Source organism: Alosa alosa, chromosome 7 (assembly GCF_017589495.1).
Source record: "Alosa alosa isolate M-15738 ecotype Scorff River chromosome 7, AALO_Geno_1.1, whole genome shotgun sequence".
Classification (NCBI taxonomy): domain Eukaryota; kingdom Metazoa; phylum Chordata; class Actinopteri; order Clupeiformes; family Clupeidae; genus Alosa; species Alosa alosa.
Window position 1 is genome coordinate 34,549,241 of NC_063195.1, and position 27,538 is coordinate 34,576,778.

At 42.9% G+C, this 27,538-nt stretch overlaps 6 protein-coding genes across 10 annotated transcripts in view; 1 reads left to right on the forward strand and 5 right to left on the reverse strand.

The window, feature by feature from the left end:
- Nucleotides 1–182: 182 nt before the first annotated feature.
- On the reverse strand, nt 183–9,397 carry rasal3 (RAS protein activator like 3). 3 transcript variants are annotated; one of them, XM_048248284.1, is made up of 18 exons: nt 8,701–9,397; nt 6,668–6,798; nt 6,456–6,540; nt 4,997–5,061; nt 4,751–4,818; nt 4,505–4,643; nt 4,136–4,234; nt 3,396–4,049; nt 3,165–3,309; nt 2,938–3,082; nt 2,568–2,804; nt 2,249–2,450; nt 1,993–2,084; nt 1,593–1,845; nt 1,171–1,275; nt 761–942; nt 573–657; nt 183–472 (listed from the first exon to the last, which is right to left on the reverse strand). In XM_048248284.1, the coding sequence occupies exons 1-18, from the start codon at nt 8,927–8,929 to the stop codon at nt 371–373; spliced, it is 3,018 nt and encodes a 1,005-aa protein (XP_048104241.1). In that variant the 5' UTR covers nt 8,930–9,397; the 3' UTR covers nt 183–370. The 3 variants fall into 3 exon arrangements, with proteins under 3 accessions (XP_048104241.1, XP_048104239.1, XP_048104242.1); XM_048248282.1 differs by having other exon boundaries at nt 761–951; nt 8,701–9,396; XM_048248285.1 differs by lacking the exons at nt 6,456–6,540; nt 6,668–6,798; nt 8,701–9,397 and adding an exon at nt 5,786–6,028 and having other exon boundaries at nt 761–951.
- A 584-nt stretch (nt 9,398–9,981) lies between these two features.
- Nucleotides 9,982–13,426, reverse strand: pglyrp2 (peptidoglycan recognition protein 2). The gene is made up of 5 exons (XM_048248383.1): nt 13,159–13,426; nt 12,109–12,945; nt 11,327–11,537; nt 10,759–11,053; nt 9,982–10,653 (listed from the first exon to the last, which is right to left on the reverse strand). The coding sequence occupies exons 1-5, from the start codon at nt 13,220–13,222 to the stop codon at nt 10,621–10,623; spliced, it is 1,440 nt and encodes a 479-aa protein (XP_048104340.1). The 5' UTR covers nt 13,223–13,426; the 3' UTR covers nt 9,982–10,620.
- A 1,045-nt stretch (nt 13,427–14,471) lies between these two features.
- LOC125298218 (carbohydrate sulfotransferase 1-like) lies at nt 14,472–15,716 on the reverse strand. The gene has a single exon (XM_048248921.1). It carries the CDS (start codon nt 15,708–15,710, stop codon nt 14,472–14,474), a length of 1,239 nt encoding a protein of 412 aa, XP_048104878.1. The 5' UTR covers nt 15,711–15,716.
- A 2,127-nt stretch (nt 15,717–17,843) lies between these two features.
- LOC125298365 (carbohydrate sulfotransferase 1-like) lies at nt 17,844–19,082 on the reverse strand. Its single transcript, XM_048249068.1, has one exon. It carries the CDS (start codon nt 19,080–19,082, stop codon nt 17,844–17,846), a length of 1,239 nt encoding a protein of 412 aa, XP_048105025.1.
- Nucleotides 19,083–19,686: 604 nt separating this feature from the next.
- On the forward strand, nt 19,687–25,451 carry LOC125298581 (nuclear distribution protein nudE homolog 1-like). The gene is made up of 9 exons (XM_048249362.1): nt 19,687–19,809; nt 20,315–20,404; nt 20,557–20,710; nt 20,839–20,987; nt 21,102–21,238; nt 21,361–21,537; nt 21,820–21,905; nt 22,666–22,820; nt 23,257–25,451. The coding sequence occupies exons 2-9, from the start codon at nt 20,319–20,321 to the stop codon at nt 23,348–23,350; spliced, it is 1,038 nt and encodes a 345-aa protein (XP_048105319.1). The 5' UTR covers nt 19,687–19,809; nt 20,315–20,318; the 3' UTR covers nt 23,351–25,451.
- Nucleotides 25,452–25,844: 393 nt separating this feature from the next.
- Nucleotides 25,845–27,538, reverse strand: part of myh11a (myosin, heavy chain 11a, smooth muscle) — a 30,283-nt gene continuing 28,589 nt past the window's right edge. For 2 of the 3 annotated variants that reach the window (XM_048247348.1, XM_048247347.1), the window contains one exon: nt 25,845–27,226. In XM_048247348.1, coding sequence (XP_048103305.1) covers nt 27,088–27,226 — 139 coding nt within the window. In that variant the 3' untranslated portion in view covers nt 25,845–27,087. The remainder of the gene's footprint in view (nt 27,227–27,538) is intronic. The other variant, XM_048247349.1, reaches the window with a different exon arrangement.

Genomic DNA, 27,538 nt, shown 5'->3' on the forward strand with positions numbered 1-27,538 from the left:
AGATAGTGAGTTGACAAGCAGCTTGTGCATGTCAATATATAGGTTAATATTGAGGAGATTCAATTTTTTAATGGCCTAGAAGTTGTGTCTGTTGTGCAATTTCAATTCAATTGAACACAGTTCCATATTACTGTATGGATGTGTGTGTCTCTGATGCTTCTCATGATACTAACACTCATGTATGATTTTAGTCATTTTATTAGTCATAAAAAATAGAAAGGAAAAATCTTGAATCTTACATTTAATGTATGTTTTTGTTACACATACATGTTATTGTTTCTTTTATGCCTTTTGAATACATTATAATGGAAGTGAACTGTTATAGTCAGAGTAAAACCAACCCAAGGCTATAGCTTGGCAGTGGCCTAAATCAGTTGCTGTTCATTTGAGGCTGATCCTCGATTCCAGAATATGACATGTTCTTCACGTTAAACTGATGCATATCCTGCATCAGGCCGGCAAACTGTTCTTCCTGTTAATGCCAGAATTACAAATCATGTTTAATCAGACGGATGAGGCAGAAGGGGATTATATGTAAAGCATCTTGTGTTGACATAGGGAACTTCTCTTACCAAAACGTTCATCCGTTCTGCTGCTGCTATGGCAATGCTGAGTTTTCTCTCGTCCTCCTCCCTCTCCTCCTCTATAACCCCAAGTCTGCATGCAAGGAGAAGTCAAATGTTTATAAGGACCTCTTCAAGGAAACCAAAAGGTACATTTCTTTAGTTAATATCCTTTCATTGATTCTGCCTTCGCTTACCTGAAGGTGGCACTAGCAAGCTGTTCCTCACGCATAGCAAGCAGGTTTCGCAGTTCATGGACCTCAGCTTGCAGCACTGCATTTTGGTCCTGACTCTGGACAATGAAGTCCTCCAGACGTTTGGCCATCTCCAGCTCGCGCTCTGTCACCTGCTCCACTCCTAGCCGCAGGTCTGACAACTCCTGCGAGTGCTGGCCATAAGAGCAGCGACGTTAGGAAAGTTGCATTACAACATTGTTACAACATTGTTTGTCTCATTTGTGTAAGACACACAGAAAAAAATGAGAAGTGTTGGCTTTTGCAAGCACAGTGATGCAACACAAGAAACAATCTTGGTCATTTGCACGTAAGAAGAGATAATGGCAAGTTAACCACGGTCAGGTCAGTGTGCAAAGAGAAGAGGAAGTCACCTTGTCCAACAGGCTGGTTTGCTCGTGCTCCAGTGGAATCTGATATGTCCCTTCATTGTTAATAATCCATGGCACAGGGGCAGGCAGGGTCTTTGGTCCTTTCGGCTGAAATACAGGGAAATCATTAAATGATCTCACTTGACATTGACAGCATCTCTCATTACTTATTATTTAATACTCATTCCAGACTGATCTAGATGAAGACATTGCCAAAGAAACATAAGTGACTGCTGACACTGACTCTGGTCAGTGCCTTTAGCCTGTAGGTTTGGGAAGGAATTGTTGTCTGTAAGTAGCAGTCCATTTGAATGTCAATCTACTGAAAACACCCTCCATTACAAAAAGGTGACAGAATTGCACAGTGGAGTTTCCGTCACTGTCTCTAGTAAAAGAGCTAAGAGTAGTTGTTTTTTTCGACTCACTGTCTCGTGGTCAATTTTCAATGGAGGATCCTGTGCGATCCCGGTACGATCAAGGCTCTCAGTGCTAGTCTGTTTCTTGGGCTGTTTGTGCATCGGTCTGCTTGGGACACTTCTGGTCCTGGACACTTGTCTCCTTGGTTTCTCCATCCTTGGCGTTTGTTTGGCTTCAGGTAATTGCTGCATAGAATTATGATGGGGGCTGTATTTACTGAGGTCCTTGGGAGGCACATAGATGGGCTTTGAATTTCCAGAGCTGTAAAATAAAGTATAGAGAAAATCAGGACAGCAGCAATAACAACAACTCTTTTCAGTTTAGCCACATTAGTTACAGGACTTTTGCTTGATACATTATACAAATTTTTTGTTGTCCAGTATGCAGTGAAGTAGAACGCCGTCTCACCTATTTACAGTGATCCGAGGGGCATCAGGACCCAGGTGGTCTGTGATCTGGTTCAGGATTGTAGGGAGGGGTTCCAGGTTGTCTATGGTGTCCTAAGCAGTACAAAGTCAGTAACATATTGTTGTGTTAGATCTGTTTTTTGTTTTTTATTTGTATCAAGTATGATCATAGCATTTAGTGAAATGAAAAATGTGTGCATTAAAAATCGGTCAGAAGGGAAGCACTCGGACATCTGTTTTGAGTAGAGCCACCTTACCTGTTTCATGGAGCCAATGATGTCTACCAACAAACTGTGTAGAACAGCCAGCCGTAGTGGCAGATCCACATAACCATCAAAGCGTGCCATGTCAAGCTCACTGTCTGGGTTGGAGACCATTTGCAAAAACTCCTTCATACGCTCCCAGTGTTGTTCCAAGAAGTCATTCATGAAGAGCATGTACTCTTCTTTCTCACCAAACCTGCACAAAAAAATCAGAAATTCACATAAGTATATTTAATTGAAAGCTGGATGTATGCGTCAAACTAGATGAATGACAGGCAGCTGAAATGAAAATGTAAGAATCAAACATATATACTGGGTGAAGTTGGCCAGGTTCTGGATGACTTTGGCTGTGAGCGTGAGCGCGCGCAGAGTGGAGGATTCTGGGTAGGGCTGAATCAGGCCGAAGAGCGAGGGGCTGAGGATCGCCGGGCAGAGGAAGCGCAGGAAGAGCGACGCTGAGATGAGGCGCTGGCCGATCTCCGGCCGCCCCTGCCCTGTACACTCCTCCACCCAGTTGGAGAAGATCTCATTGAGCTCCACCGGGAAGGAGCTGTCAGATTCAGAGAGAAATGGGACATAATCAGAAGGCTCGTCATGGTGCAGGATTAAATACACGTCCACTCTGTACTGGTAGCTGTCACTCCAGTAAGGGTCTCCAGTACCGGTCATTACAGGACTCTGACCTGTGCATCTCCGTTATTCTCTGCACCACCTTCTCGCAGCTATTTCTCAGATGCCTCTGGTTATTGGCCAGATCAGATTGGGGGCATTTCCTGGGGTCCACCTCACAGCTCTCCGCAGACTCATACAGCTGACTAATGAAGTCTCCTGTGTGAAGAGAAGAGCCGCTCATTAAGCTGTGTCAGCTAGGTGGATTCACCCACCCGAGATCAGAAAATGGAAGACTTACTTAGTGTGTCAATGAGGTACTTCTGGCCCACAAGCTTCATGTATTCATCGATGGCCTTGGTCGCAAGGGTGTTCTCTCGGAAAATTAGAGCCTCCTTCTCACCTAAGCGCTGGACTTCTGCACCTCCGAGGTCAATCAGGAAATCCTAGAAAAGTGCCCTTTTAAGTCTGGCTTGCCTGCTGTTTTTATTCTTTTTACACAATCATATCTTTTTCGCTGACTTAAACTTACCTTAGCTTTGCCAATGCTCTGAAGGACATGCACCAACGCACCAGCCAACTCTTCCTTGTCCCTCACATTCAACAGAGGCTCGAGGTTGCCGCACATTTCCACATAGTTCAATGTGAGATACTCTGCAAATTCCTTATATCTCTCAATGGGCAGAACTCGCAGGTTCTGGAAGCGGGCCTTAATCCGTAGGGAGGCTTGGGGTCCCAGTTGGTCCTTTCCATTGCCAGAACCAGGTGGTTTGAAGGGAATTATAGGGTACCATTTCTCTTGAAAGGCACGTCCCTGTATGTCAGCGAGAGGCAGAGTCACATTGCCCAGAGGATATAAGTAGGATTCATCCTTGGAATGTCGCTTTTTCTTGGGATCCCCATCACGGAAGAGGTGCAGAGTGATATTTGTGACAGGAGGAAGGTTGTCAAGTTCAAAGAGTTCACCCCAGAAGATCTGACCCCCTGGCCCAAGTCCTGCGGCACCCGTGCCCCCATCGCTGTTCTGTCCAGCCTGCTGAGTGGGTTTGCCAACGTCACGGCTTGTGGTTTTTGCAAATAAGGTGCCGTCCAAATGCAGCTCACAATAGTAGCGGCGTTTTGGGGGCAGGGCCTTGCCCTCTGTGACCCACAAGCTGAGAGAGTGTTCCGTACGCTCACAGTTGTCCTTAAATACAATCATTATGTTTGTTAGATTACACATATGTATCGTTACTTTTTTATGGCTATTGGCTGTTTTTGAGGACATAATACCTTATTTGGTTGGACAGTGCGTCGCAGGTTCTCAATCCACCTGTCTCTTTCTGCAGCTGAAGTGCACCCAAAGCAGTGGTTGTTCTCTGAGTTGATGACCTAAATGAGCACATTGGTTTTTGAAAACTCCTTCACTATACTTTCAAATGAAGATATAGAAATGGTCGATTCTATATAAACACAATGTTCTACTCAGAGTTAAACAATAGCAGGGAAGGTATTTGACTGAATACTGATTTTTAAAATGCAGTTTAACAGTAAAAGCATTGTACAAATGCAGATAAGGTAAGGCATGTGAGGGCATAAAATGATCAAATATGTACAAGGAGAAGCTTGAGGCCACTGCTCTGGAGCCAGTCTGGAGGATACCTCAAAGCAATACTTCTCCCCCAAAATGGAGCTGTGGACTGGTCTGATGATGGTGCTCAGATCAGTGCTGAGATCCAGATTCTCTGCAGCAGTGACTGGAACAGACAGAGACTCTCTGGAGCCAAAGGTGCCCTGGGATCTGTGAAGGTGTATTGTTATTGTTATTATTATTTACATAATAGTAATACCATATATACCATAATAATTACCAGACTCAGTGTGGTTATAAATATTTTGGCACTGTACCTGCCAGCTGTGTCCAGTTTTGTGTTGCTCTTATGTAGATTATGCTGGAAGCGACGCTTGATCATTGCCTGCAGGCCAGGGAAGATGGGATAGGCAGGAGCACAAAACACAGCAGAATGTCAGAAATGTGGTGGAGAGATATGGATATGGCATGCATGCCCCCAGGAAATGAAGGCTCATTATGCTCATAAAAGCAGAGAGCGCCTTATCTCTGAGTGGAGAGCTTGTGCTCAGGCGCACGCTAACCTGGACTCCTCGGTCCTGGCCTTTCTTCTGACCACCTGCAGGGGCCACATGGTCTGGGGTGCATTCTACAGGACAGAATGAAACAGTAACACACAGAGCATGACTAAATGGAGAAGGAGAGATCTGACCGCTATAAAGCCTGACTCTGTATTTTAAAATCAGCGAGGGAAGACGGCTCATTTCCCCTGCACATTTCCGTTACAGGGTGTATTAACTGAAAACGTCAAATCCTTGTGACCTTAGTTTCTTTACAACACATGCAGAATGAGGCACCGTTGAGGTACTGTTGAGATCAAATTCTTTTGCAAAATAATGTTGTTAATCTCAGGAACATTTAATTCCTGTTTGTCTGAGATCTCTTTTGAGACGTCCAAACCACAGGAGCTGAAAAAGCATCATACAGGATGTGGGTTCTGCCTGGTGGGTGCAACGTCAGCCTACTGCAGACTCCACAAGTGCGCAAATACTACTGCTTAAGTCCAGGTATCACTCATGAAACATTATATCAGCTTAGTTTCACTGCCAACTGAAGTTTCAGACTTCCACAGCTCCCACACGGTCCCTCTCATCTCTGTCTTTAAGTATGAGTGCTGGAGGCTTGGCCTCATACACTTTTCATTTGGACTTTGTCTCCTACATTTGTAACTCAAAATTATAATACAATCCATGACACTTACACACGGTCATCCTTCACAGCTAGCTTTTAATGAACCCCCTTAGTTCATGCCATGCTCATTTATAAGCAAACATAGAGATATAGGATCGCCAGAAAGGATTACGCATACTTACCTAATGCTCCTCCACAAACAATCCAGCGTCTGAACCCCATAATTGAAAATTTGTTTTAAAATGTTTAAAAGATTCACTTCATATCCACAGTTACTTCTAGCTGTGTCTGCAGGCCAGCCATCAAACTCAACTAGCATTCTGCCCTAGATGCACCCCTCTGAACACCCGGGTGAGATACAATCTCCCTCAAATAGAGGAAATGATTTGACAGACAACTTAATCACATCAACCATTTCCTCAACAACCACCCAGAAATTGATGCTTTCAAGTTTGGTCAGCGGCTTATAATCTTTTGGTTTGAGTTCAGTTTATTCTCAGGATGTTTTACCTAACATCTCAGAGGTCAAATGTCTAATAGATCCTTTTCATTATTCTGAAATGTTTTGGAAAAATATTCTTTAATACAATGATTACATTTTCTCTCATCTTCATATCCTTCTTACATGCAAACAACTGTTGAGATTCATTTAAAACATTGTGGTATCGCATATATTCTGTAATATATTTTCTTTTTACAATTGATTACCGCCAGGAAGATATACTATATGGCTCATAGCTGGAATAAATTTGGAACTAATATTGGACCAAATCATCTTACGGTATATTATAAAGTCATCCCTCAACATGTACAGTGTAGCAGCTGTTCTCTAAAGGCTCTGTGGCTACTCACCCAGGTTAGTGCTGCTCTCTGCCAGGTTCTGGAGGCTGAGGCTGGACACATAGCTGCTGACACGGTTGCGTGTTCGTAACATTGGCTGGAGGACCGAGGAAAAAATATCATCACTAATAATATAGTATATAAAATATTAAGTTAAAGTTAAAAAGTGTGTGTGTGTGTTTGTGTGTGTGTGTGTGTGTGTGTGTGTGTGTGTGTGTGTGTACCTCATCTTCTCTAATAACAATTTGTCCATCTCTCAGTTCACAGCTGTTGATGTCCCACACAGGGACGTCCTGCGGAGGCACCCAGGACAGTCTGGCCAAGTCCTCAGCTACAGGCTCTGGATCAGTCACATCTGAAGAGAAAAGAAACCCTTAATGACAGGTAGCGTACATCTCCTGACATGCTCTCAGCTACAGGCTCTGGATCAGTCACATCTGAAGAGAAAAGAAACCCTTAATGACAGGTAGGGTACATCTCCTGACATGCTCTTTTTCATCTGTTTTGTTGCTATTTTGTGCTGATGTACAAATTGTAACATTTAATTTTGTTTTCAAATTTTTGGTGATCATTTTGAAAACATCATGGGATGCATGACAAGACATATGCAAGGTGTATATTGTATATAGGGTTTGACAGCACACTTTGTAGTCACAGAAATGTGCCTGTAATATGATTGCATTTATATTAATCTTTGGATTCAGTTCTCTTTCCTTTGTCTCCCAGTTTTTAATCTTTTACTAAACATGCACATTGCGAAAAAAAAAAAAAACAATTGCAATACATACAAATGTGGCTACACATTCAATTATACTAATTGTCAATTATTTCAGTGAAATAGAAGGCGCCTGCTTGGTAACTCCAGTGAAATGGTTTTTGGTGGCTGTTCTGTTGATGCTGTTTTTGTTTGTGATTTTGTTTATGATGGTAAATAGGCTGTAGATTGGCCACTGGGGGAAATCCCTTATACCTATGGGGTTCAGCAGGCCCCTTGCCACAGGTACAAGCACCATGCAGTGCATCTGCATTCAGAAATAGGGGTTTGATTTTATATAGTGGCAAGGGACCTGATGAAATGCATGAATAGTGCAAGGAATGTAACATCCCTCCTGTGTATATGTGAAATTACTGCTAATATATGTGAGGCATAGTGGGATTCTAAAATGTGTCTTTAAAATAACTTTTGTCAGTGACCAGTGGCAATGACTCAACAATTTGGTGAGATTTTACATTTGTAGTAAAAAAAAAGGCTGCATTCACAGTATATTCCCATTCATATTTAAATATAATGTATGCATGCGAGTGAAATTAAATGCTAATTCGTTAATACACTTGAAATGCTAATGTTGTATTTCTTGTTGCTATTTTTACATGTCTTCAGTCTGAGTGTCTGCATGCATCATCGTCCACTTTTTCGTTTGACTGGGTAAGTAAGAATTGACGCATGTTCACTTATGTTTATTTTCAATCTTTTTCATTAAAGCCTAGATAACATTATCTACAGCAGAGCCACTCCTGTTTCCAGAAAACTGACTGCGCAGTTGTTTTGATGCTATCTCAACAGTCCTCGCCTTCTTCTCCTCTGTCGATTTCCTCACACGCGTATCCTGTCTTACTTCTCCCTTCATGTGTACCACTTTGTAACTGCTACAGAGAGTTCTGTGCACATTCTGGTTTAATATAATGCTATTTGTGTGTGGTTTTAGCAATTACTTTGGCTGTGTATTTGAAGTTGTTTTTGGCTGTGTATTTAAAGATCTCGACTTGAATGTGTGAATGTCCTGAATCTCAGTATTAATACTCTATATGAACATGTTATCTCTTGATATGTTGTCATTATTCTACTAAAGAGTTTCAAACCCTAAAGGTGTATGAGTGCAAAGTCTATCAACAACCAAAGATCTTGTGCATGAACAATTGTGTTGCCTGTGGCAGCACTGAACGGACTTTGCAATGTTACCTGTGGTGTTAAATTAGCAAATAGTTACACTTAAGACTTTGCAATTTGTACATCATTCAAATCAGGGCCCTTTGTCTGCAGTTCAAACTGTGATCTCATGTAGCTTCATCCACAAGATGGCGCTCTTACATACCTACTGTACAGACTGGGCTCGTTTGGCAACATAACACTCACTTTCTCTGTAATGTAATTTGATATAGCTTATCTTTTTGCCCTTGCAGTTTGTTAGAGCTGACCATTTAGATGAGGTAAAGCCTCAAGAACCAGTTTGAAAGCCAAGTGTCTTTAGTTTCTTACCGTGCTCAATGATTGGTGTGCTGTTACGGCTTTGCAGTCGAGGCCTCTTGATCTTCCGTGAGACATTTTGCAGGTATTTCATGAACTTGCCTTTCTGCGCTGATTCCTGACTGAGTGAGCCCGATGCCGCCGGAGCTGTGCTACTAGAGGCCGAGGCTGAGGCCGAGGCCGCGGCCGCCGAGGTAGATGGCGACAGAACGGAGAACAGTGACCCCGGGGGCTCGGACATGGCCCTCCGGAACGGGTTCTTCCTCAGGGCGCCTTGCTTCTCCTGCTTGGGCTTCCCCCCCCCCCACGGCTGCTGGCGGCAACTTTGTCCCCGGGGTCCTCGCTGTGGGCTTTGCGCCAGTTCTGCATCTTGCTCCACTTGGTGCTCTTCTCCGGGCGCTCCATGCTGCCCTGGCCTCCTCCTCCACCTGCAGCTTTCGAGGTGTCGGGGGGCGGCTTGGCTCCCGTGTGCCACACGTACGCGTTGAGGAGGTTGACATCCTCCTGCGGCTCGGCAGGCTGTTCCAGCGGGGCGTCCTTCTCACCGCTCCCCTCCTCTTCCTCTTTTTTAAGCTGCACTGTGGCGTGTTCGGGTTCAGATTCCTCATTCATGCCCATGCTATGTGCTCACCTGCCTCCACTGCTGCACACAAGGTCTTATCACGCTACCTGAAGGGCAAAAAGCAAGTCAACAACTCGGCGTGCTCGGCAGTGGGTAGCGAGGGAGGTAGTACTGTTCTCTCTGTTGATGGGCTTTTTTTCTCACCTCTTCCTGTTCTAGACATATGCGTGACACCTTCTCTAATGCCTCCTTCCTCTGTCACGTTTGCCTTACACACCCATTGCAGTGTGTTATATGTTTGGTTTCAATGTCCCTATAGGTTTCCCAGGTCTACTTTTAACCTTAAAACCACTTCTAGTGTTTCTCTCTATCAAAGCGAAATCCTCTCTTCCCCTCAACCAGAGAAAGTGTTCCTCCTTTTTGATGACTGTATGACCCAATCAAGAAGTGACCTTGTTTGATCTCTTTAGTATACAGAACAGCAAATAGAAATGAAGAAATAAATAAAAAGAACTCACTTAATAAGTTAACTTAATGAGTTAATGAGTTAATAAAGTTAACTCACAGAAGTGCAGAGACCTCTCAAACCCCCCCTCAGACCCTGTGGTTTGCTTGTCATCCTTACCACAGGACATGTACAGTGAGTAGACGTGAGCCAGTCAGAGTATTCAAATCGACAAGCTCAGAAGAAGAGCTGAAAGAGCATCATTCAAAATCAAGTGTTGATTTTGTGGTGTCCTTATCCATTGGGTTTATTCTGAAGTTTTAGAAGGTGGAATACACACACACACATACAGCTCTGAAAAGTAATTGAAAGTCAATGTTCCATGTGATGATCACAGTAAGATAACAGAACTGAAGTGATATTACTTGGCCTATCTTTACATGTCTTTTCTGATGTTTTTGAACAGATCTTGTTTTTCTGTATTTGGTACTTCTGAGGACCTAAATGTGTTGTGTGTAGCGATGTTCAGTGGCTGTTAGTTTCAGTTTCCTGTCAGTGTAACGATGCTTCCTTTCTCATCGCGTTCCACAAACCTACCACTTCCTGTGCGGATGATTCTACATACCATTTGCTGTTTACTAAAACTCCCTCAGGGGATGCCTACAGTTTCATGTACATGCAGCCTACATGAAACTGTACATCATGTGCATTTCAGACATGTAGGCTACTTAATGAACAAGCATTCACAGATTACCATGCTTTATTGCCACGGGGGATGATTGATATGCACCGGAATCAAAACATGTTTTTTTGGTCTTTATTTTCCATGTACCATACCCATGATGTCATACCCACATCACACTATTAGTATTATCAAACAGGTTGTTTTTAGAATTGATGTCCCTGCAATGTTCTCTGATCCTCTTCAGCTGTGTGTTGCTTTGGGAGATTCTGTGTCCTATAAAACAGAGTAAACAGCATCAGCGTGCAGCGACAAGACAAGACAAGACAACGGAAAACCAGGTTACGAAACTGAACCATCAGCCATGCATGACCAACTTACCCCGTAATGCTCCCAGGTGCGGATTTCAGAGTAAAGAGCATCCCCTGGGCAAGTGGTGTCCACCACCTGCCTGTGACCCTGGACTGTGTAGTTGGCCTGTATGAAGCGTCCGGTAACGCCACACGTGGCCAGACGGTGGCGGACTAGACTCAAGCTGTGCCGGCTTGGCAGAGAGGCCGAGTAGTTGCCGATGAATGCGACGCCGTAGCCGAAGGCATTGTGGTTTCTGGTGTGGGAGCCCTGCTTGCCCCAGCCCCGACCCTCATACATGTGCCCATCAGATCCCATCACGAAGCTGCAGAAACACACAGCATTACTCCTCCCCTACAACAGCCAAGACCACTTTTGGAGATCTTGACATCAACGAAACACTAATGATGTGATGGCATTTTCTACTGGATGTAGCCATAATTATTTATGCCATTTAGCCATGATCTATTTTGCAGCCATAATTATTAAGTTAGTAATGAATTGCTGGACTTTGTGTAGTATTAGAAGCAGAATGGGTTTGTTGACAGGGGCATCTCAGAATACTGAGAGAGGAGAGAGTAAAGAAGCGGGCACTGACCTGTACCCAATATCTTGCCAGCCTCTCTCCACCTGGTGATAGCGCTGCATGGCTCGCATGTCCCGGGAGCACTGCTGGAAGCTCAGGCAAGGCCTGCTGGGAGTTTCCGTGTGGTGAATATAGAGGAAGTGTAGGGGGGGTGAGAGTCTCGCAGGAATCCCCTTGGATGCTTTAGCCCCCCACATACAACGAGGGATCATCGGTGGGCAATCTGAGAAAAAAGCAAACACAGACATACTCCTCAGACTTCACTAGTCCACACTAACAATGCAAGTCCAATGCTTTTCGTTTTCACCAATACACAACTCCATGGCAGTTAGCAAAACATTTTGCATCTTTGGTTTTATACTGCATGCTACTATGTAATATACACCTGTATGGACACAGTAAATGTTACATTATTAAACAAATCTGTAATTCAGTAGCTGAATCGGTTTTCTAGTTAGAGAGGCCTGTTGATTTAGTGTTGAAGTTCAGGTGGACCAATTTCCTACTGTCTTTGGTTTAGTCAAAGTCTGTATGAGGAATGTTGGCTGATAAATATAATGTAATTTCTTCTGAGGTATGCATTCAGAGGTTTTTTTTTAGCTGAATCATTGTGCAAACAGAATTCATGATCCAGAGTTGATATAACTAACTACACAAACAGTACGTTTAAGAAATGTGATTTGTTGAACTATGTCTGTAAAAATAGAATAGAGGAACCTATGCTTTTTCAGTCATGTATTGCATTATATGCAAGTAAACATGGACGTGAGTTATGGGAGTGCACCAAACCCTACCCAGGTAACGCAGCACAAAATCCTGCACCCCCTCTTTCACAGCTTTCTTCATCTCTGCTGAGGGCTCTCGGTCTGCCAGGAACTCCAACACCATCCCCTCCAGGACGGAAGATGGCACCAGCTTCCTGTAGTTCTCCCTGCGCATGGGACTGATGAGTGGAGCTCCATCCAGGCCAGCCTCTCCCAGCTGGAAGTGGTAGTAGGCCTTCAGCAGCTCACTCAGTTTAGGGACGGCTTTAGTGTCGTCAGAGAGGAGCGCCCCCAGAATGGAGCCGTCCATGCCCCCATTGATCAGAGCGTCTGTGGCGAGAGAGGGGGGACTCAAGAGTGTGAACACCATGGGCGCAGTAACGTTATCCCAGCACCCATCGGGGCCCAAGCGGTCGGAGGAGGAATTAAATGCATGTAGGAAAGACAGGCCCAGGGACCTGGCCAGTGTGAGGGAGTGCAAGCCTTGGGGATGGCGGCCTTCGGACCGGCCTTTTAGACCAGCCTCTATGCCCTGCAGGAGGGGCTCCAAGGCCACGGTTGTGCCATCCGGGGTGAGAACTACACCCCTCTCTTCACGGGCATCTGTCACAAAATTGTGGATGGCCTTGTCAAAGAATCCCAGAAATTCTAAACTCCATGCCTCGATGTTCCTGCTGTTGTTTGTTGTCAAAATTGTGGTGTCACTGTCACCGTGAGTTGCCCCTAGGAATCTCTGTGTGAAAGTGTTGTCATGGCCGACAGCCCTGCGTAGGCTCCTTACTATGGACAGAGGGCTTACGTCCAGCCCAGAGTTCTCAATCTTCTGGATAGCCTGGATGAAATGGTCAGTATCCCTCTGGTACACCTCTATAGAAAGAACAAAGATTATTACACAGTAGGTGTATACACAACAAGACATGTGAACTGATTTTTTGGCCAAATAGTAAACAATTTACAATTATTTGGGCACAATATAATTAACACACAAATCTCTAGTGTAGATTTTACTTAGTTGTATTCCATGTTTGATATTATTATCATTAAAATAATGTTGGTGATGATCTAAATCTGGAAAAATACCTGCACTCTGAATGTTGAAGCATGTCCAAGCCAGTGCAATGAGCCATACTGTCGGGATTTTCATGATGACAGGAGAGTGTGCGTTCCTGTGTCACCCTGAGATCTCCCCAGCAAGGTCACAAAAATAGGAGCAGCGATTAGCTCTCCAATGAGGTCAGAGAGGGCTGTGTGTATTAGCTTAAAGCCAGAACTGATATGGCCGCCTGTTCATTGCCCTTTCCACTGCCGCATGCTTCCCTTTGCCATCGAGAAGTCGGAAAATACGGAAGATAATGTTCGGTGTAGTCAGCACCCCCATTATAAAGGTTACTTTATTCTGTCTGATAGGTTGGCTTACCTACATTGCGCAATTTGTTTGTCTGAGGTAGCATGTGATGCATACATGATCTGTATGTGCTGAAATAAGCAAACGTACTGTAGTGGATCAACCATTGCCTATGCATAATTACTTTATTATAAATGTAATTAGCATTTGATATATGAGCATGTGTGTTAGACTTTTTTGTGAGAATATTTTCAGGAATTAGATGTTATCTGTGAAAACCTTGCATATATTGATCACTATGTGGAGTTAAAAGTTGTGAGGGACATAGTACATTAATCAGTGACAGTTTGTTTGAAGGAAATGACCAATCTGGTAGTCTGTTTACTGAGAATGGTTCATGATTACTAGAATTGGTTGACTCAAAGTTCCCCTGCACCAATTAGAATGGACAGGGAACAAAAACCTCATTCATGTAAAAACACGTATCACTTCAGCAAATAGATTTGTTGTCACTCAGACCCGGCTCCAGCTCTTGGTAATGGAAGGGTGGGGGGAGATTTTTTTTTGGGGGGGTAATTATCAGAGGTGGAAAACTTCAGTAAAGTCTATTGCTTCTTCCTGTGCCCTTAACACAGGTGATATCAATAGTGGATTTGGGTTGAGTGAGCCGTGGAGCCGGGCATGTTGTCACTACTGTTTGCTTTTAAGCCCATGCAAAGGGTATGTAGATATTTCTGAAGTGTACTTCCTTTCTAATTCCCAGTGTCACAATATTGTTCATGCTCAAACAAAAAACAAAAAAGGTTCACAAAAAATATTTATTTAATCTGCAAGTGCAGGTGATTAATTCAGACCTGCAAGTTTGTAGGCGTTGCTTCTCTGACAAAAAAGGTTCACAAAAAATATGTATTTAATCTGCAAGTGCAGGTGATTAATTCAGATCTGCATGTTTGTAGGGTTTGCTTCTCTGACTGAGGCCACAATGGCAGTGAGGGCTAGAGAGAACTGACTTCTTATCATTGTGAAGATTATTTTAAAATCTCATTGGTCACTGAAAAGGTCTCCATGTTCTGTCCTCAACAAGCGAGAGAGAAACATTCTCCAGTTCTTCAAATGATTTGACTATTTTGTATCCCAGCTGATGTAAAGTGGTTTCACACAAGGTTTGGACGTATTGAACCATGTCAAAAGACATCTTAAACCTCCAGCTCTCTGAATTAGTGGCAGAATGTCTTTTGGTGCCATACGCATCCATGGGTGACCAATCCCCTTTTCCTTCTGTGTTCGTCTCAATCCAGTCCATAATGTTCTCATCAAAAGACAATCCCAGGGTTTTGAAAATCTCCTGGATCTTCTGAAGAGTGTTGGTGGCTAGATCCTCATACCTCACCAGCATGTACCTTCCCCTCAGCCAGTCAGGTTGTCTCAGGGCCGTGGCCACAGATCTGCGGTAGTCCTCACACACGGCCTTCTGTGTGAGGTTGAGACCCTCCGGTTTCTGGTGCTTCATCTTCCACAGTCTCATCAGAGGGTAGTTCTGGGGGAAGGTCATCATTCTGGAAGCCAGTACTCCCCGCGGGTCCCTGACCAGCTGGATGACCTTCAGGTTGAGTCGAGGGTCCTCCAGCAGGTCTCTGACATCACTGACCTCTGGCACTCGCACTGTCTTGATGACAACGTGCCCTCTCTGCTGGCAGGACTGTGAGGCCAGGGTGAGATTGAGGGAGCCACACTTCTGGACACACTGGCTCTCAGTCACATTCACCAGCTGAGGGCTGAAGACGTGGCACACCGGAGGAGAGCAGAGGGCTTTGCTGGCACCCCGGCGCTTCAGCTGGTCTGTGATGTGCTTCTCTGGCTGTGGCCTGATGTAATCCTCCAAGAGGTGCAGGTCACAGCGGAACAAGCCCCTTAGAAGATCCCTACTGGCCCCGAGTATCATCCTTCGGTTGGCATGTGTAGAGTTCAGCGCAGTCTGAATGTGGTTCAGAGGTTCATACAAATAGAAGACATCGGAGTGATGGTTGAAGAGCTGCCCCAGAAATGATGAGCCAGAACGTGTGGCAGCCAAGATGAGAACGTGGGTCTTCCCAGATAAGTTCAAAGTATGAGGGTTCTCTTCTGGCCAGTGACGATTCAAGATGGTCTGTTGTTGGCAGTGTTTTGCAGGGTGTAGAAAGGGACATATGTCATGTGTCATAGTTCTGAATGATCTGATTACAGCATACTGGATGACTATAATAGAGACCACCGCCATCAGAATGACAACTTTCCAAGAGCACCGCATTGTGACTGGACACCTTGAACCTAACAAAGGTACAGAAATTGGGATGTGAAATGAAAAGCATATGCAACAAGACCACAGTACAGTTCAAAATATGTAAAGCTGCAGTTGGCAAGTCTGACAGATTGAGGGGACTTAGCCAACATTTTGAATGTTTACAACTCTCATGCCCCTCCCCCACTACCACCATGCACCTCTCATCGTTCGTGCTCGTCAGTGCGCATCAGACTGCACCAGACTGTGATTGACAGTCAGATCTCACACAGCCCTGACTGGACCAGAAGAACCGGGAGCTGTGGATTTTTGCAAAACAAATAACAGGCTCTAGGTGGAGAAAGAAGTGCATTTTTTTTTAAACTGGCTGATTTATGTTGTTCTATCGGAGCATATGGTTTCAGTGAAAATGATCAAAAACATCTTGCTAACTGCAGCTTTAATATTCAAATACCAAATATGCCAGATGTACGCCATCAACACTCTTTGGGCCCTATCATGACATTCTAAAGCACTCGTCAAAAGTTTATTCAAATTTAGTAGGATGTCTAGTTCACATTGAGAGGGGTTTCGTTATCAAACGTGGAGCGCATGGCGCAACAAGGTGTTCCTAGGTTTTTTCAGTCAGTCATATGGGTGTGTTTGGGGCGTAACATCATTTAAACCAATGAGAATGACATCTGTCATTCCCTTTAATGGCGCAAAGCGCGATATGTCAAATAAATGCATTGGTATTTTGCCATTCAACGGCGCATTTGAAGGAGGCTGCTTGCGAGACCATATGGAATAGTCATTCCTAAACCATGCTTTACTAAAACCTAGCATAGCCTTCAGGCATTTGCACTCGTCTATTATTTGAACTCATTGGCAAAGTGAAACTAACTTCACCAAGGTGTCAGTCAATGACAAGACAGTTATATGCAGTTACTTTCACAATTGACTGACAATGGGTTACCATCGAAAACATAGGCTGGAAAAAGCAACACTTACCCTAATATTGCTCAAATGAGTGAATAAAACAATATTTATCCTGCAGAGGAGTTGCTTATATCTCTTGACAGTGCGTCTTCAGCTGTGCTCCATATGTGTCTCTTGCCTCTCCCCTAATCACTTTTAACCGTCATTACCAATTTGCAAATGATGGTGAATAACTAGCCTACTCATCATGAGATGTACAGTATTTCGTAATATCTTTATTCTAATTATGTTTCCCATTGTAATCGTGCAATTTGTAATGTTTTGCATGGATGTGCGCTGGTGTGCGTTCATGAATGATAGAAGGTGCACCTGCCAATATGACTGTTGACAATGCGCTCTTAAAATAACATATAAACAACTTGCCATAGACTTCTGACCAGGTGTACAATAGCGATTTTTAGACAATGCGCCAGGCCCCTCCCTAGGTTGTTAATTACCACACCCCTGGGTGCATTGTTTAAAAAATTAACGTGCAAAATACCACTTTGCGCGGTGGAAAACAAGTTTTATGCCGTGCGCCAGAGTGCAAAATACAGCCCTTTATTAGAGAATGAAACACAACAAGTTATAACATGAGCAGCCAATCAACAGAGTCTGTACTGAAACAAGCATATTTCTATCCAAAATATGACAAATACAGTTAAATTATACCAATACTATCCACTATGTGGTGTCTGGTACCAGAAAGCCAAGCATAACACCAAATTAAGGTTTGTTATCTTTTAATGTGCAGTTGTGCACTTACCAAAAGTCAACAATGCTCTGATCTAGCATTTTCTGTACATGTACTTTCTAAGTTTTATTCACAAACAATGAAAGCTGGATTCAGTACGATCTTGAAGTGTTGTATCTGATGAAACAGATCAGGTTTAAAGCTAATGTACTTTCATTGTATTACAAAAACACTACGGCAAGTTATAGACCCTGTGCGCCCCTAAGGCATTTATGGTAGCACAGAAAACAACATTGAGTTAATGGTAACTCAGAGATAAACAAAAATTGTTTCAAATGTAAAGTTGACATTTTGTAGAACACTACGCTAAATACTTTTACACTACAAAGTATCTGCGTTGACTCTGAACACTTGAACTGGAAACCCTGTAAGAACAGATTGAAAGGGTTTACATTGAATATGTTCTGTAGGAAGGTATTTTTCTCGAGACATTACTGAGATGTCCAAAAATTCCTTTTTTTGAAGAGAATGACAGACAAATTCCTCAGCTCTTCTGAAGAATTAACAAATGTGTAGCCCAGTTCATGCAAAGTTGTTTGACACAAGGTTTGCAAATACTGAACCATGTCATAAGAAAGTTTCAGCCTCCAGCTGTCTGAGTTGGTGGCTGAGTCCCTGTTTGTACTCAAGACATCCATTGGTGACCAGCTGCCTCTTCCATGTGTATTTTCTTTAATCCAGTCAACCACACTCTTGTCCAAATTCAGGCCTAAAAATGTGAAAACCTCCTTTATCTTTTGTCTTGGCTCTTTTGCTAGATCCTCATACCTCACCAGCATGTACCTTCCCCTCAGCCAGTCAGGTTGTCTCAGGGCCGTGGCCACAGATCTGCGGTAGTCCTCACACACGGGCTCCTGTGTGAGGTTGAGACCCTCCGGTTTCTGGTGCTTCATCTTCCACAGTCTCATCAGAGGGTAGTTCTGGGGGAAGGTCATCATTCTGGAGGCCAGTACTCCCCGCGGGTCCCTGACCAGCTGGATGACCTTTAGGTTGAGTCGAGGGTCCTCCAGCAGGTCTCTGACATCACTGACCTCTGGCACTCGCACTGTCTTGATGACCATGTGCCCTCTCTGCTGGCAGGACTGTGAGGCCAGGGTGAGATTGAGGGAGCCACACTTCTGGACACACTGGCTCTCAGTCACATTCACCAGCTGAGGGCTGAAGACGTGGCACACCGGAGGAGAACAGAGGGCTTTGCTGGCACCCCGGCGCTTCAGCTGGTCTGTGATGTGCTTCTCTGGCTGTGGCCTGATGTAATCCTCCAAGAGGTGCAGGTCACAGTGGAACAAGCCCCTTAGAAGATCCCTACTGGCCCCGAGTATCATCCTTCGGTTGGCATGTGTAGAGTTCAGCGCAGTCTGAATGTGGTTCAGAGGTTCATACAAATAGAAGACATCGGAGTGATGGTTGAAGAGCTGCCCCAGAAATGATGAGCCAGAACGTGTGGCAGCCAAGATGAGAATGTGACTTTTGGAAGGAGATGTGTTTCTTAAAGAGTCTTTTTTATATGTTAGACAGGCAGGGTCCATTTGCTGGAGTTGGAAGCGATTTTGATTATGTAGAACTGAACAGATATTCAGAGTTATGGATGGAAAAGATCTAATCGCAACATACTGGATAACAACATACACTAAAGCCAAAAGCAGAAGAAATTTCCTGGAACATTTCATGATAGTATGACTGTGTCGCCCTTTTCTGCAGTCTGTAGGGACAGCAGGATAATCAATATCACTTTGACAGAAAAGAGGGAAAAAAGGCAGTTATTTCTTTAAACAGTGCCTTACCTTTCAGGTGATGAATACACGACTGCCTTTTTAAAACAAGTCACACTTGAGGCCCTGGCCACCTCCCTTTTTATTCTAGATAAGCTGATAGGGTGGAATCACTGTGCCAAAGCACATAAACTAATAGCCTGTGACTGCAGTATGCACAAAAATATCATAATAACAGTTTGAAAATGGATGAAAAGAAGGTGTGTGAAAAGTGTTTTCTGTAAAACTGGACGTTTAAGAGTTAATTTAGCTTTGGTTTGCCCAGGTTTGCATTAATCTTCAAAACACTTAAATTCTTTGGTTAGAGATTGTTGTTCATTCATTGTACTTGTCACATAGCTTCCATTAATATAAAATAAGTGCTTTCAGTGGGTACAAACTTTAGCCCTTTGTGATTGGTGCAACTGTAGTTTAGCGTCTTATGATTGGTTTAATAGGGAGGAACCCTATACGTCATGGTGCCTCAGCCAATAGCGATGCAAAGTCCACTGTTGGTTTAGATTTGAGTAGCCTGTGTGATGCCTCTGAATGGATTGAAAGAAGGGAGTTAGGACATTCGTAACAACCACCATTATAATTATTTTCAACACATACGTTATTGTATGTGACAGTTGTTCATATCGAGGTACGCACTTTATTCACTTCTTTCCATCATACTACTGAACGGCAAGATTTGAATACAAGCTAACTACTTTTTTAGGTCACCTGGGTGAGCTAGTCACTGACTAAGTCAGCTAGCATGCATAAAATGTTTTTAGCTTTCTTGGGTAGCTAGTTAGCTAGCAAAATTCGAAGCTATCGTTACACTTTGTAACGTTCACAATATTGGGGCAAACTTCAGTTTACAGATATAGACGTTGCATTGTGAAATTGCATTGATTGGCTAACTATCAAGTTATATTAAATGAACGCTGTTGTGTTACACCATGCAACTGCTTGCTAGGTATTAGTTAGCTTTCGACTGTTAACTTGCTAGCCACAGTTGTATGCTATTTCGGTTTATCAATGAAAAACAATGTTAGATATAACTTAATGTTATAACTGTTCATATTGCTTTCAACTGAATACACTCACTTGTATGTGTAACATATCATACTTCTAAAAAACCGGTCACTTTGCTGTTGACCTAGGACTATGGGTGAACCTCCAGCACCAACGTTTGGGTCATTGGAAGAGGAAGTCAGTTATTGGAAAGAGGTGGCTGTTAAACATCAACAAAGGTATCGAATAACTCTCAAAACTTATTTGATCTCCCATCAATGTAATAAGATATTGTATTGCTTTACGTATCGATCGTTGGATCATGTTGCACTAACATTTAAGTCGAAGCGAAATGCGTTGTTTATGTATGATACTCTCTCTCTGCGGCTAGTGCTCTAAACGCACACGACGAGCTACAGGAATTTCAGCAAATGAGCCGAGATTATGAGACAGAACTTGAGACTGAGTTGAAACAATGTGAAGCGAGGAACAAGGAGCTACAATCCAACAATGAACGTCTGCGTTCGGAACTCGATAACATCAAGGTAGGCCATTGCAGTGATAGAGGTTGTGAAATTTCGCAACAGGTCAAGTGACGCATGCTTGTTTCATTGTAGTTCGAAATGTTGTGCATGACTAAACATGTCCTTCTCATTCCCCTAATTATGTTCAGGAAAAATTTGAGGCACAACACACTGATGCATTTCGGCAAATGTCGAGGCTAGAGGATGAGCTTGCAGAGACTACTGCAGTAAGGGACCACCTACAGAAATACATCAGAGAACTGGAACAGTCCAACGACGACTTGGAGCGGGCTAAAAGGTATGTCACTGATTACTGGAAATTAACTGGTAAGTCCCGTCAACTATGTTGCAAGAATGCAAGTGTGGTGTCTACTGTGCTGTGTGACCTACTTTGCTTTCCCCTCCCTTATAGGGCCACAATTATGTCTTTGGAAGATTTTGAGCTGCGGATGAACCAGGTTATTGAGAGGAATGCTTTCCTAGAAAGTGAGCTAGATGAAAAGGAGAATCTTCTAGAATCAGTTCAGAGGCTGAAAGATGAGGCCAGAGGTGAGCGAGCATTTCAGTTCTGCTTGCATATTCTACAGTGGTCATGTTTGGAGTGAAACCTACCCACATTGTTGTGTTTGAGTTCATCAGAAGTCTTGTTTATTTCACATGTCCTCTGCCAGATCTTAAACAAGAGCTGGCTGTGACGCAGAAGCAGGATCATCGCCCTCCATTAAGAATTTCCAGGGACATGGACAAGCCAGAAGCGCCATCACAACTTCCTGGTCGTACCTCTGTCCCAGCCACCCCTGCAAACCCAATTGGATCATTCTGCACGCCATCAACAACACATTACAGAGGTAAAGCCAGGGTTATAGAGCCTGCTAAGGACCGTATACATGCATGACATTGAAAATAGTAGTAAGCAATCATCATCAACTGTTTTTTATTTAGAGAGAAATTGACAGTAGTAGGAAGCAATGAGATCAGATTAAGCTAAATCTTTATTGTTTTTATGGTGATCGTTAGAAAGTGATTTAGTTGTTTCTTGGAGTCTTCACGACAGCCTCTCTGTTTGATGAATTCACACGCTGGTCTCTCTGTTTGATGAGTGATGAGTGCACACACTGGTCTCTCTTCAGGTATCTCCATGACTGGCACTCCTCTCACCACTTCTGCTAGGATCTCGGCGCTCAACATTGTTGGGGAGCTGCTTAGGAAAGTGGGGGTAAGTCATACTGATGTGCCTCTAGTGAGCATCACTATAGTTGAGTTTAAACTGGCATCATTTAAAGGAGAATTCCGGTGTGATGTTGACCTAAAGTGTATTGAAACATGATACCGAGTGTGAACGTATGTCTCATAGCCCAATGCATGGATTCCAGTTGCTGCTACTGGAAGAAACTGGAATCCATGCATTTCCACTGAATTATTTTTGGAATCTGATCCCTTATCATACCTGTTCATTCTTACTCGTTGCTCGACTTATCGTGACTAAATTCAAGATGGCTGCAAACGCTAAACTTCGTGAAGATGCTGTCTGTATAAATCGTCTTGTAAGTAAACTACCAGTGCTTTTTCAAAGTTCTCAATGTCTCGTTTTAAATGTCAGGGCCCTCGGAAGTCTACCAATGAAGTGTGGAGATGCATTGAGCCTCGTAAATGGGTGTAAAACAGTGATTTATTTGCATGGCTAGCCCGATGCGAAGCACCACTATTGAAAAAAGCTGTTGGTAGCATCGGCTAACTAGCCAGATTTTTGAAGTGCAGGGGACAAGCCGAGATGGGCTATGAGACATACGTTCACACTCGGTATCATGTTTCAATACACTTTAGGTCAATATCACACCGGAATTCTCCTTTAATAAAACGCCTATGTTTAAAGCTGTAATAGCATTTCGGTTCAGATTAAAAGTGTGTTTTGTGTTCAGTTTAGCCCGTCTTAATACTGTTTGTCTTTTTGGTCTTTTTTTTTTTTTTTGTAATAGAACCTAGAATCCAAGCTTGCCTCGTGTCGAGATTTTGTTTTTGACACACCAGCTGTTAGGCCAGCCCTTTCTGCAGGGACTGCATCTGCAGCCGCCCCCTCAGACACCTCGGAGATCCACTCCACTGGCCACACCGTGCCTCAGTTTGAGAAAAGGTGAGTAAGTGCTTTGTTATCTATCACAGCAACCTGTTTTGCATCATATTATATTATTATGTAGAGAAGTTATACACCGAAGAGTTTCAAATTGATATATTTTCACGTTTCACATATAATCACATTTATGTACACTGTTCAAAAGAAATTAGGGAACACTTACGGTTTTTCACAATTTTTGAAACCCTCCACCCTTTTCTCCTTTCTCAAACGTTCTGTGAATGTTGTTTGAGAAAGAAAAGAAGGGTGGAGGGTTTAAAAAAAAAAAAAGTGTTTTAACAATCGTGAAAAACTGTAAATGTGCTCCCTTAATTTTTTTGAGCAGTGTATAATCACATTAATGTATTTTATTCAGTCATTTTCCCACACAGATTGCCTATGATTTGCGTTTGCTTGAGTGGTAATATATCCCTCTGGTCTGAAACTCCTCCTCTAGTTTGGTGAAGCGGTTGGAATTCGGACCTGCATCTTCCCACTCAGCTCCATCACCACTGCAGTCTCCACAAGGTGGGGTCAAGATGCTGCTGTAGGACACCAACAAACTACCTCCGTTCCCTACCCATAATCCCAATGGGGATTTTTATCGTGTCTGTGTCCTGTTTGTGTCCTGTGTACCTCATGCATCACTTCAGTTGGTGTGTTTGAAATGGCTTCCCGTCTGTCCTCTTCTGCGTGTGGTCACTGAAGAGCACAGCGATGTGCTAGCTGCCCCCTGCTCCTTGCTTTTGCATGCCCAGCTAGTTTGGAACCAGGGAGGATGAGATAGATACGGAGTGTAATGGAATCAGAACCCACAAGAAAAGAACTCTTGACTGTTGACATACAATTTCCTGCTGAGAACAGCTTAGCATCTTTGTAGTTTTTATTTCCTAATCATCCGCATGGAGAAAGCATATCCCTGTGACCTTACACATCATCTAACCTCATCTGCCCCCTGTGGGCCTCCTGGGCGGGCAGCCCTGGGTCTTCTAACTGGGCCAGGGGCCTGTCTGGGGCTTAGCGTTAGCCTTTAGCCACTGCTGCCTTCTAACGAGATCTGCGTCTGTAGAGCGCTTCCTTGGAGACATACCACAGCCATTCTTCTTCAGCTGACTGCAGTTACGTTGCCTCGATTGCTGAAGCTCACGCATTTGTGTGTCAATAGCTGCAGGCTACTGCATCTGCACTGTGGTGAAGTGGCTTTAGTTGTGATACTTAAAAAAAAATGAAATAAAAATATGTATTAGCTGCCCTAAGATCTGCTGCAGGGACAAGTTGAGATGTTTGGCTTTATCTTAGTTTGTTGACGTTCTTGTTTGTAATTAAGATTCAATTTATTGAAAGGTAAATCAATCCTGGCTGTTAAATTTGTTCTACCACACCAGCGTGGTCAAGTGAGTGGTGAGTGTGTAGATCAGACCTCTGTTCAGACGTTGAATTTGGTGTGACTCACGTATAGAGCAATAACATGTGATGGTAATATTCCTTCACTCTATTTACTATGTAAACATTCAGTTTCACATCAAGGTCATAAATGGATATACTCTATGCAGTACAGTATCTGTTTTTGCTTCAGAAAGGCTATAAAGGAACATGCCTTGGCAATCTAAACTGTTATTTGAAGCTTGATGGTTTCAGTGCTAAAATTAAAATAGAACTTTTAAATATGGTAAACATATACTTATTCTGTCTAGTCATAAATAAATAGTATATAGGTAGATATATCCATATATGAAGTTTAATGACTGATCAGCTAGGTGTAGTTTATAGGTCAATATGCCATTAACTTTCCTAATATGAGGTACGCAAAAATAACTGCACTGAACAGTACTATGGAAATCTGTCCAGTGTTGTAACAAGTACAGGCTGTGGGGTCAGAAAATGCTATTTTTAATATGGAATATACATATGTTGGTTTGAGTACTCATGGGTACCGTTCAGCTTTAAAGTCAAATGATCATAGCTTACACTTCAAGAGATATTGTTTTTGTTATCAGCATGTCAGAACCAAACAACTGGCAAGCCTATGTGTTTGTCTAAACAGAGACTTTCCATTTTCATCAGATTTGCATTGTTCTTTTAAGTACATTGTTTATTGAACTTACCGTAGATTGATACTATTTTTTTTATAAATGTTTAGTGGATGTTCTGCTTTCTGAAGTGACATCACATTCATTCATTTTGAAACCAACAACTATACTTTCCATAACTTAATTTATCCCATAACTGTTTTTTTTTTTATAAATGATTTGTACATGTTAAAGTTTGGTTATGGTATTTAAGTAGTTGTTTGTTGAGTTTGGCCATTGTGCTGTAATGTTACAGTGCGTTGTCATGGCAAAAAGCACAAGTTATGACCGAAAGATCACAGCTATTCCAGTTACTCTACAGGGCACTGCGTCTGTATACCCAGAAACGGGACGTGTGGTCACAGATCCATAGTTTTAAGTCTAAGACCTTATATTTTTGTCTCCAACAAACTACTTATCTTTGGAATAATTTGTAAAACGTTTCACTGTGAGATATGAGAGGTAGACAAGCAATATTTGCAAGACTTTGCAGGGGACCCTAGTTTTACAAAACGTATTTGTATGTGGCTTTCTTTGACACTGTTACACTGTCAGGAAAAGTTACAATAAACTGAATATCAAAGCTTGTGTTTCAGTGTCTAATGTCTGATTAAGTTGTTTAAGTGTCTGTCAGTCAGTATATACAGATATGCATGCATTATAATGAAGTAACACTTTGCTGTGCTGATATGGCTCTATAAATACCTTCCATTGCCTGGTTTTATGCTTCACTCATTCCCACTGTAGATTGCGGCTGACGAAGGAGGCTTTGTATAGAATATGCCCCCTCACCCCTACACTCCTCATCTGAATGAGTTTTAGGTACCAATTTTATAATCATGTTTTTTATTGATACATTATAGGGGTGAGGGTCTGCAGTACCTAGACTGCTCTTGTGCTGGGTGTGTAATTAGTACAATCACCATCTGAAACAGGCCCCACAGAAACAAAACAAAAATAACAACTAACACGGAAAGGCTTTTGTCAAACTTTATTTTAAGTGCAAGTGGTTTCACAAATTCATAATTTTAGTGACATTTATGCCAATTTATGTAAAATACAATAACTGATGTAGTTTTAGTGAAGTGGTACAGCTCGGAGGATATATTTAGATTATATTAAATTAGTTACTAGAAGAGACCAGTTGTTTGTATAGAATATGCGTGATACAGGGTGGAATATGATTGCACATCACTTTGTTACCTTGGAGTGAAAGAGGGTAATGACTCAAATGTCTGATTTGAAACCTAAGCCTGACCAACCAAGTTGTTGGTTGCTGTTGTTATTTTCTGGCATTAATTGACTAATTGCACGAAAGGCTCTCGGTGAGCTAATTTATTTCCAGTGGAGTCAGGTGTTTGAACCTGCTGCTATTCTGAATGTAATTAGTGTCTACACGGACTCGGTTAGGTGTTGTACCTAGTGAATCAGCACGTTACGATAAAAAAGGACGTAAAGACACTAATTACATTCAGAATAGCGGGAGGTTCAAACACACCTGGCTCCACAGGAATCAAACAAGCTCACCAAGAGCCTTTCGTGCAACTAGTCCATTGTTTAGACAAGGTTACAGAAGTGATGCACTAAAGTGCAGAGAAAATGTTTCTTGGGGATGCTGATATTGCCTCTGTCTATTTTAATTTAGGAGATGGGAAATGTCACTGTCAACACAAATATCATTCATCATTATCTGAAGTTCATCCTTTGAGGAACACATTCCTTATTGACATATGTGTTCATTACTAAGATCTTTAAAAGCTACTGAAGCATTCCAAATTTGAAAAAAAAGTATCCCCGCAAGTGAAAAGCAATAAGACGTACCTGAGAAAGTGTAAATCACTAAAATACACAATTATCCAATTTTCTAAAATAGTTCAGTGCAGTTTAATGAAAAGTACAGTGGGGAAAAATAGTTATGTAATAATAAAATTTGTTTTGTTTTATACTCTTTGGAGACTGCCAACATTCGGGCCTTGTGGGCCACCAATGTCATGCTCATGCAGGAACAAATATATAAATTAACATTTAGCCATGTCCACATGTTGCAGAAGGTCTATGGACTACAGGGCAGCATGAGGTGAAAGGAAGCCTTAATGCAGTGCTTTGGCATGGCCAGCAAGCTAAAGGTAATTTCAGTGTGTGTGTGTGCTAAGAATGGATGGGGCAGGTCTATGAAACAGCAGAGGAGAGGGGGGCGATGGGGTGGACGCTGGGCAGCTCTACTCTCCCTTCGTTCCGTTGTAATCGCCTCCCACGTCGCCAGCGTCCTCACCTGCATCACTGCTGTCCATCATTGTTCTCCGGCCGCCCCCACCAGTGCGCCGGGGCGTGCTGCTGAAGGACGGCTCGTTGCCCCGTCTAAAACGCCACAGAGCCAGTTATTAGATTAGCTAAGGAACAGACAGCATGGCAGAGATGGGTACAAGCACTTGCATTATGGGCAGCTGATGGTGACCTGAAATCCACTGTAATGCCAGAGAGAAAAAAATAACTGTCACAACATCAACCCAGGCACGGCTCCAAACAGGTGTCAACTGTGCGTTCATGCACATCCTCTTCAGTCCACTTTTCAATTCAGCCAACATTTCAGCTTTTTAGTTAGTCATACAGAAAGATTTATCAAATGATTAAACCAAGTGTGAGTATGGTTCTGTTCACTTCACTGTCATC

Bases quoted from the DNA above. Each gene is read 5' to 3' on its own strand.
- rasal3 (XM_048248282.1), bottom strand. From the start codon at position 8,929: ATGTCCGAGCCCCCGGGGTCACTGTTCTCCGTTCTGTCGCCATCTACC. The intron at 3,310-3,395 runs GTAAGTTTAAGT...GCACTTTTCTAG, and splicing joins AGAGCATTGGCAAAGCTAAG to GATTTCCTGATTGACCTCGG. The intron at 2,451-2,567 runs GTATATATGTTT...TTTTTTGTGCAG, and splicing joins AACCTGGCCAACTTCACCCA to GTTTGGTGAGAAAGAAGAGT.
- pglyrp2 (XM_048248383.1), bottom strand. From the start codon at position 13,222: ATGAAAATCCCGACAGTATGGCTCATTGCACTGGCTTGGACATGCTTC. The intron at 12,946-13,158 runs GTATTTTTCCAG...TTCTTTCTATAG, and splicing joins CTTCAACATTCAGAGTGCAG to AGGTGTACCAGAGGGATACT. The intron at 11,054-11,326 runs GTCAGTGCCCGC...GTGTTTCTGCAG, and splicing joins TGGCAAGATATTGGGTACAG to CTTCGTGATGGGATCTGATG.
- LOC125298218 (XM_048248921.1), bottom strand. From the start codon at position 15,710: ATGCGGTGCTCTTGGAAAGTTGTCATTCTGATGGCGGTGGTCTCTATT.
- LOC125298365 (XM_048249068.1), bottom strand. From the start codon at position 19,082: ATGAAATGTTCCAGGAAATTTCTTCTGCTTTTGGCTTTAGTGTATGTT.
- LOC125298581 (XM_048249362.1), top strand. From the start codon at position 20,319: ATGGGTGAACCTCCAGCACCAACGTTTGGGTCATTGGAAGAGGAAGTC. The intron at 21,239-21,360 runs GTGAGCGAGCAT...GTCCTCTGCCAG, and splicing joins GCTGAAAGATGAGGCCAGAG to ATCTTAAACAAGAGCTGGCT. The intron at 22,821-23,256 runs GTGAGTAAGTGC...CTCCTCCTCTAG, and splicing joins GTGCCTCAGTTTGAGAAAAG to TTTGGTGAAGCGGTTGGAAT.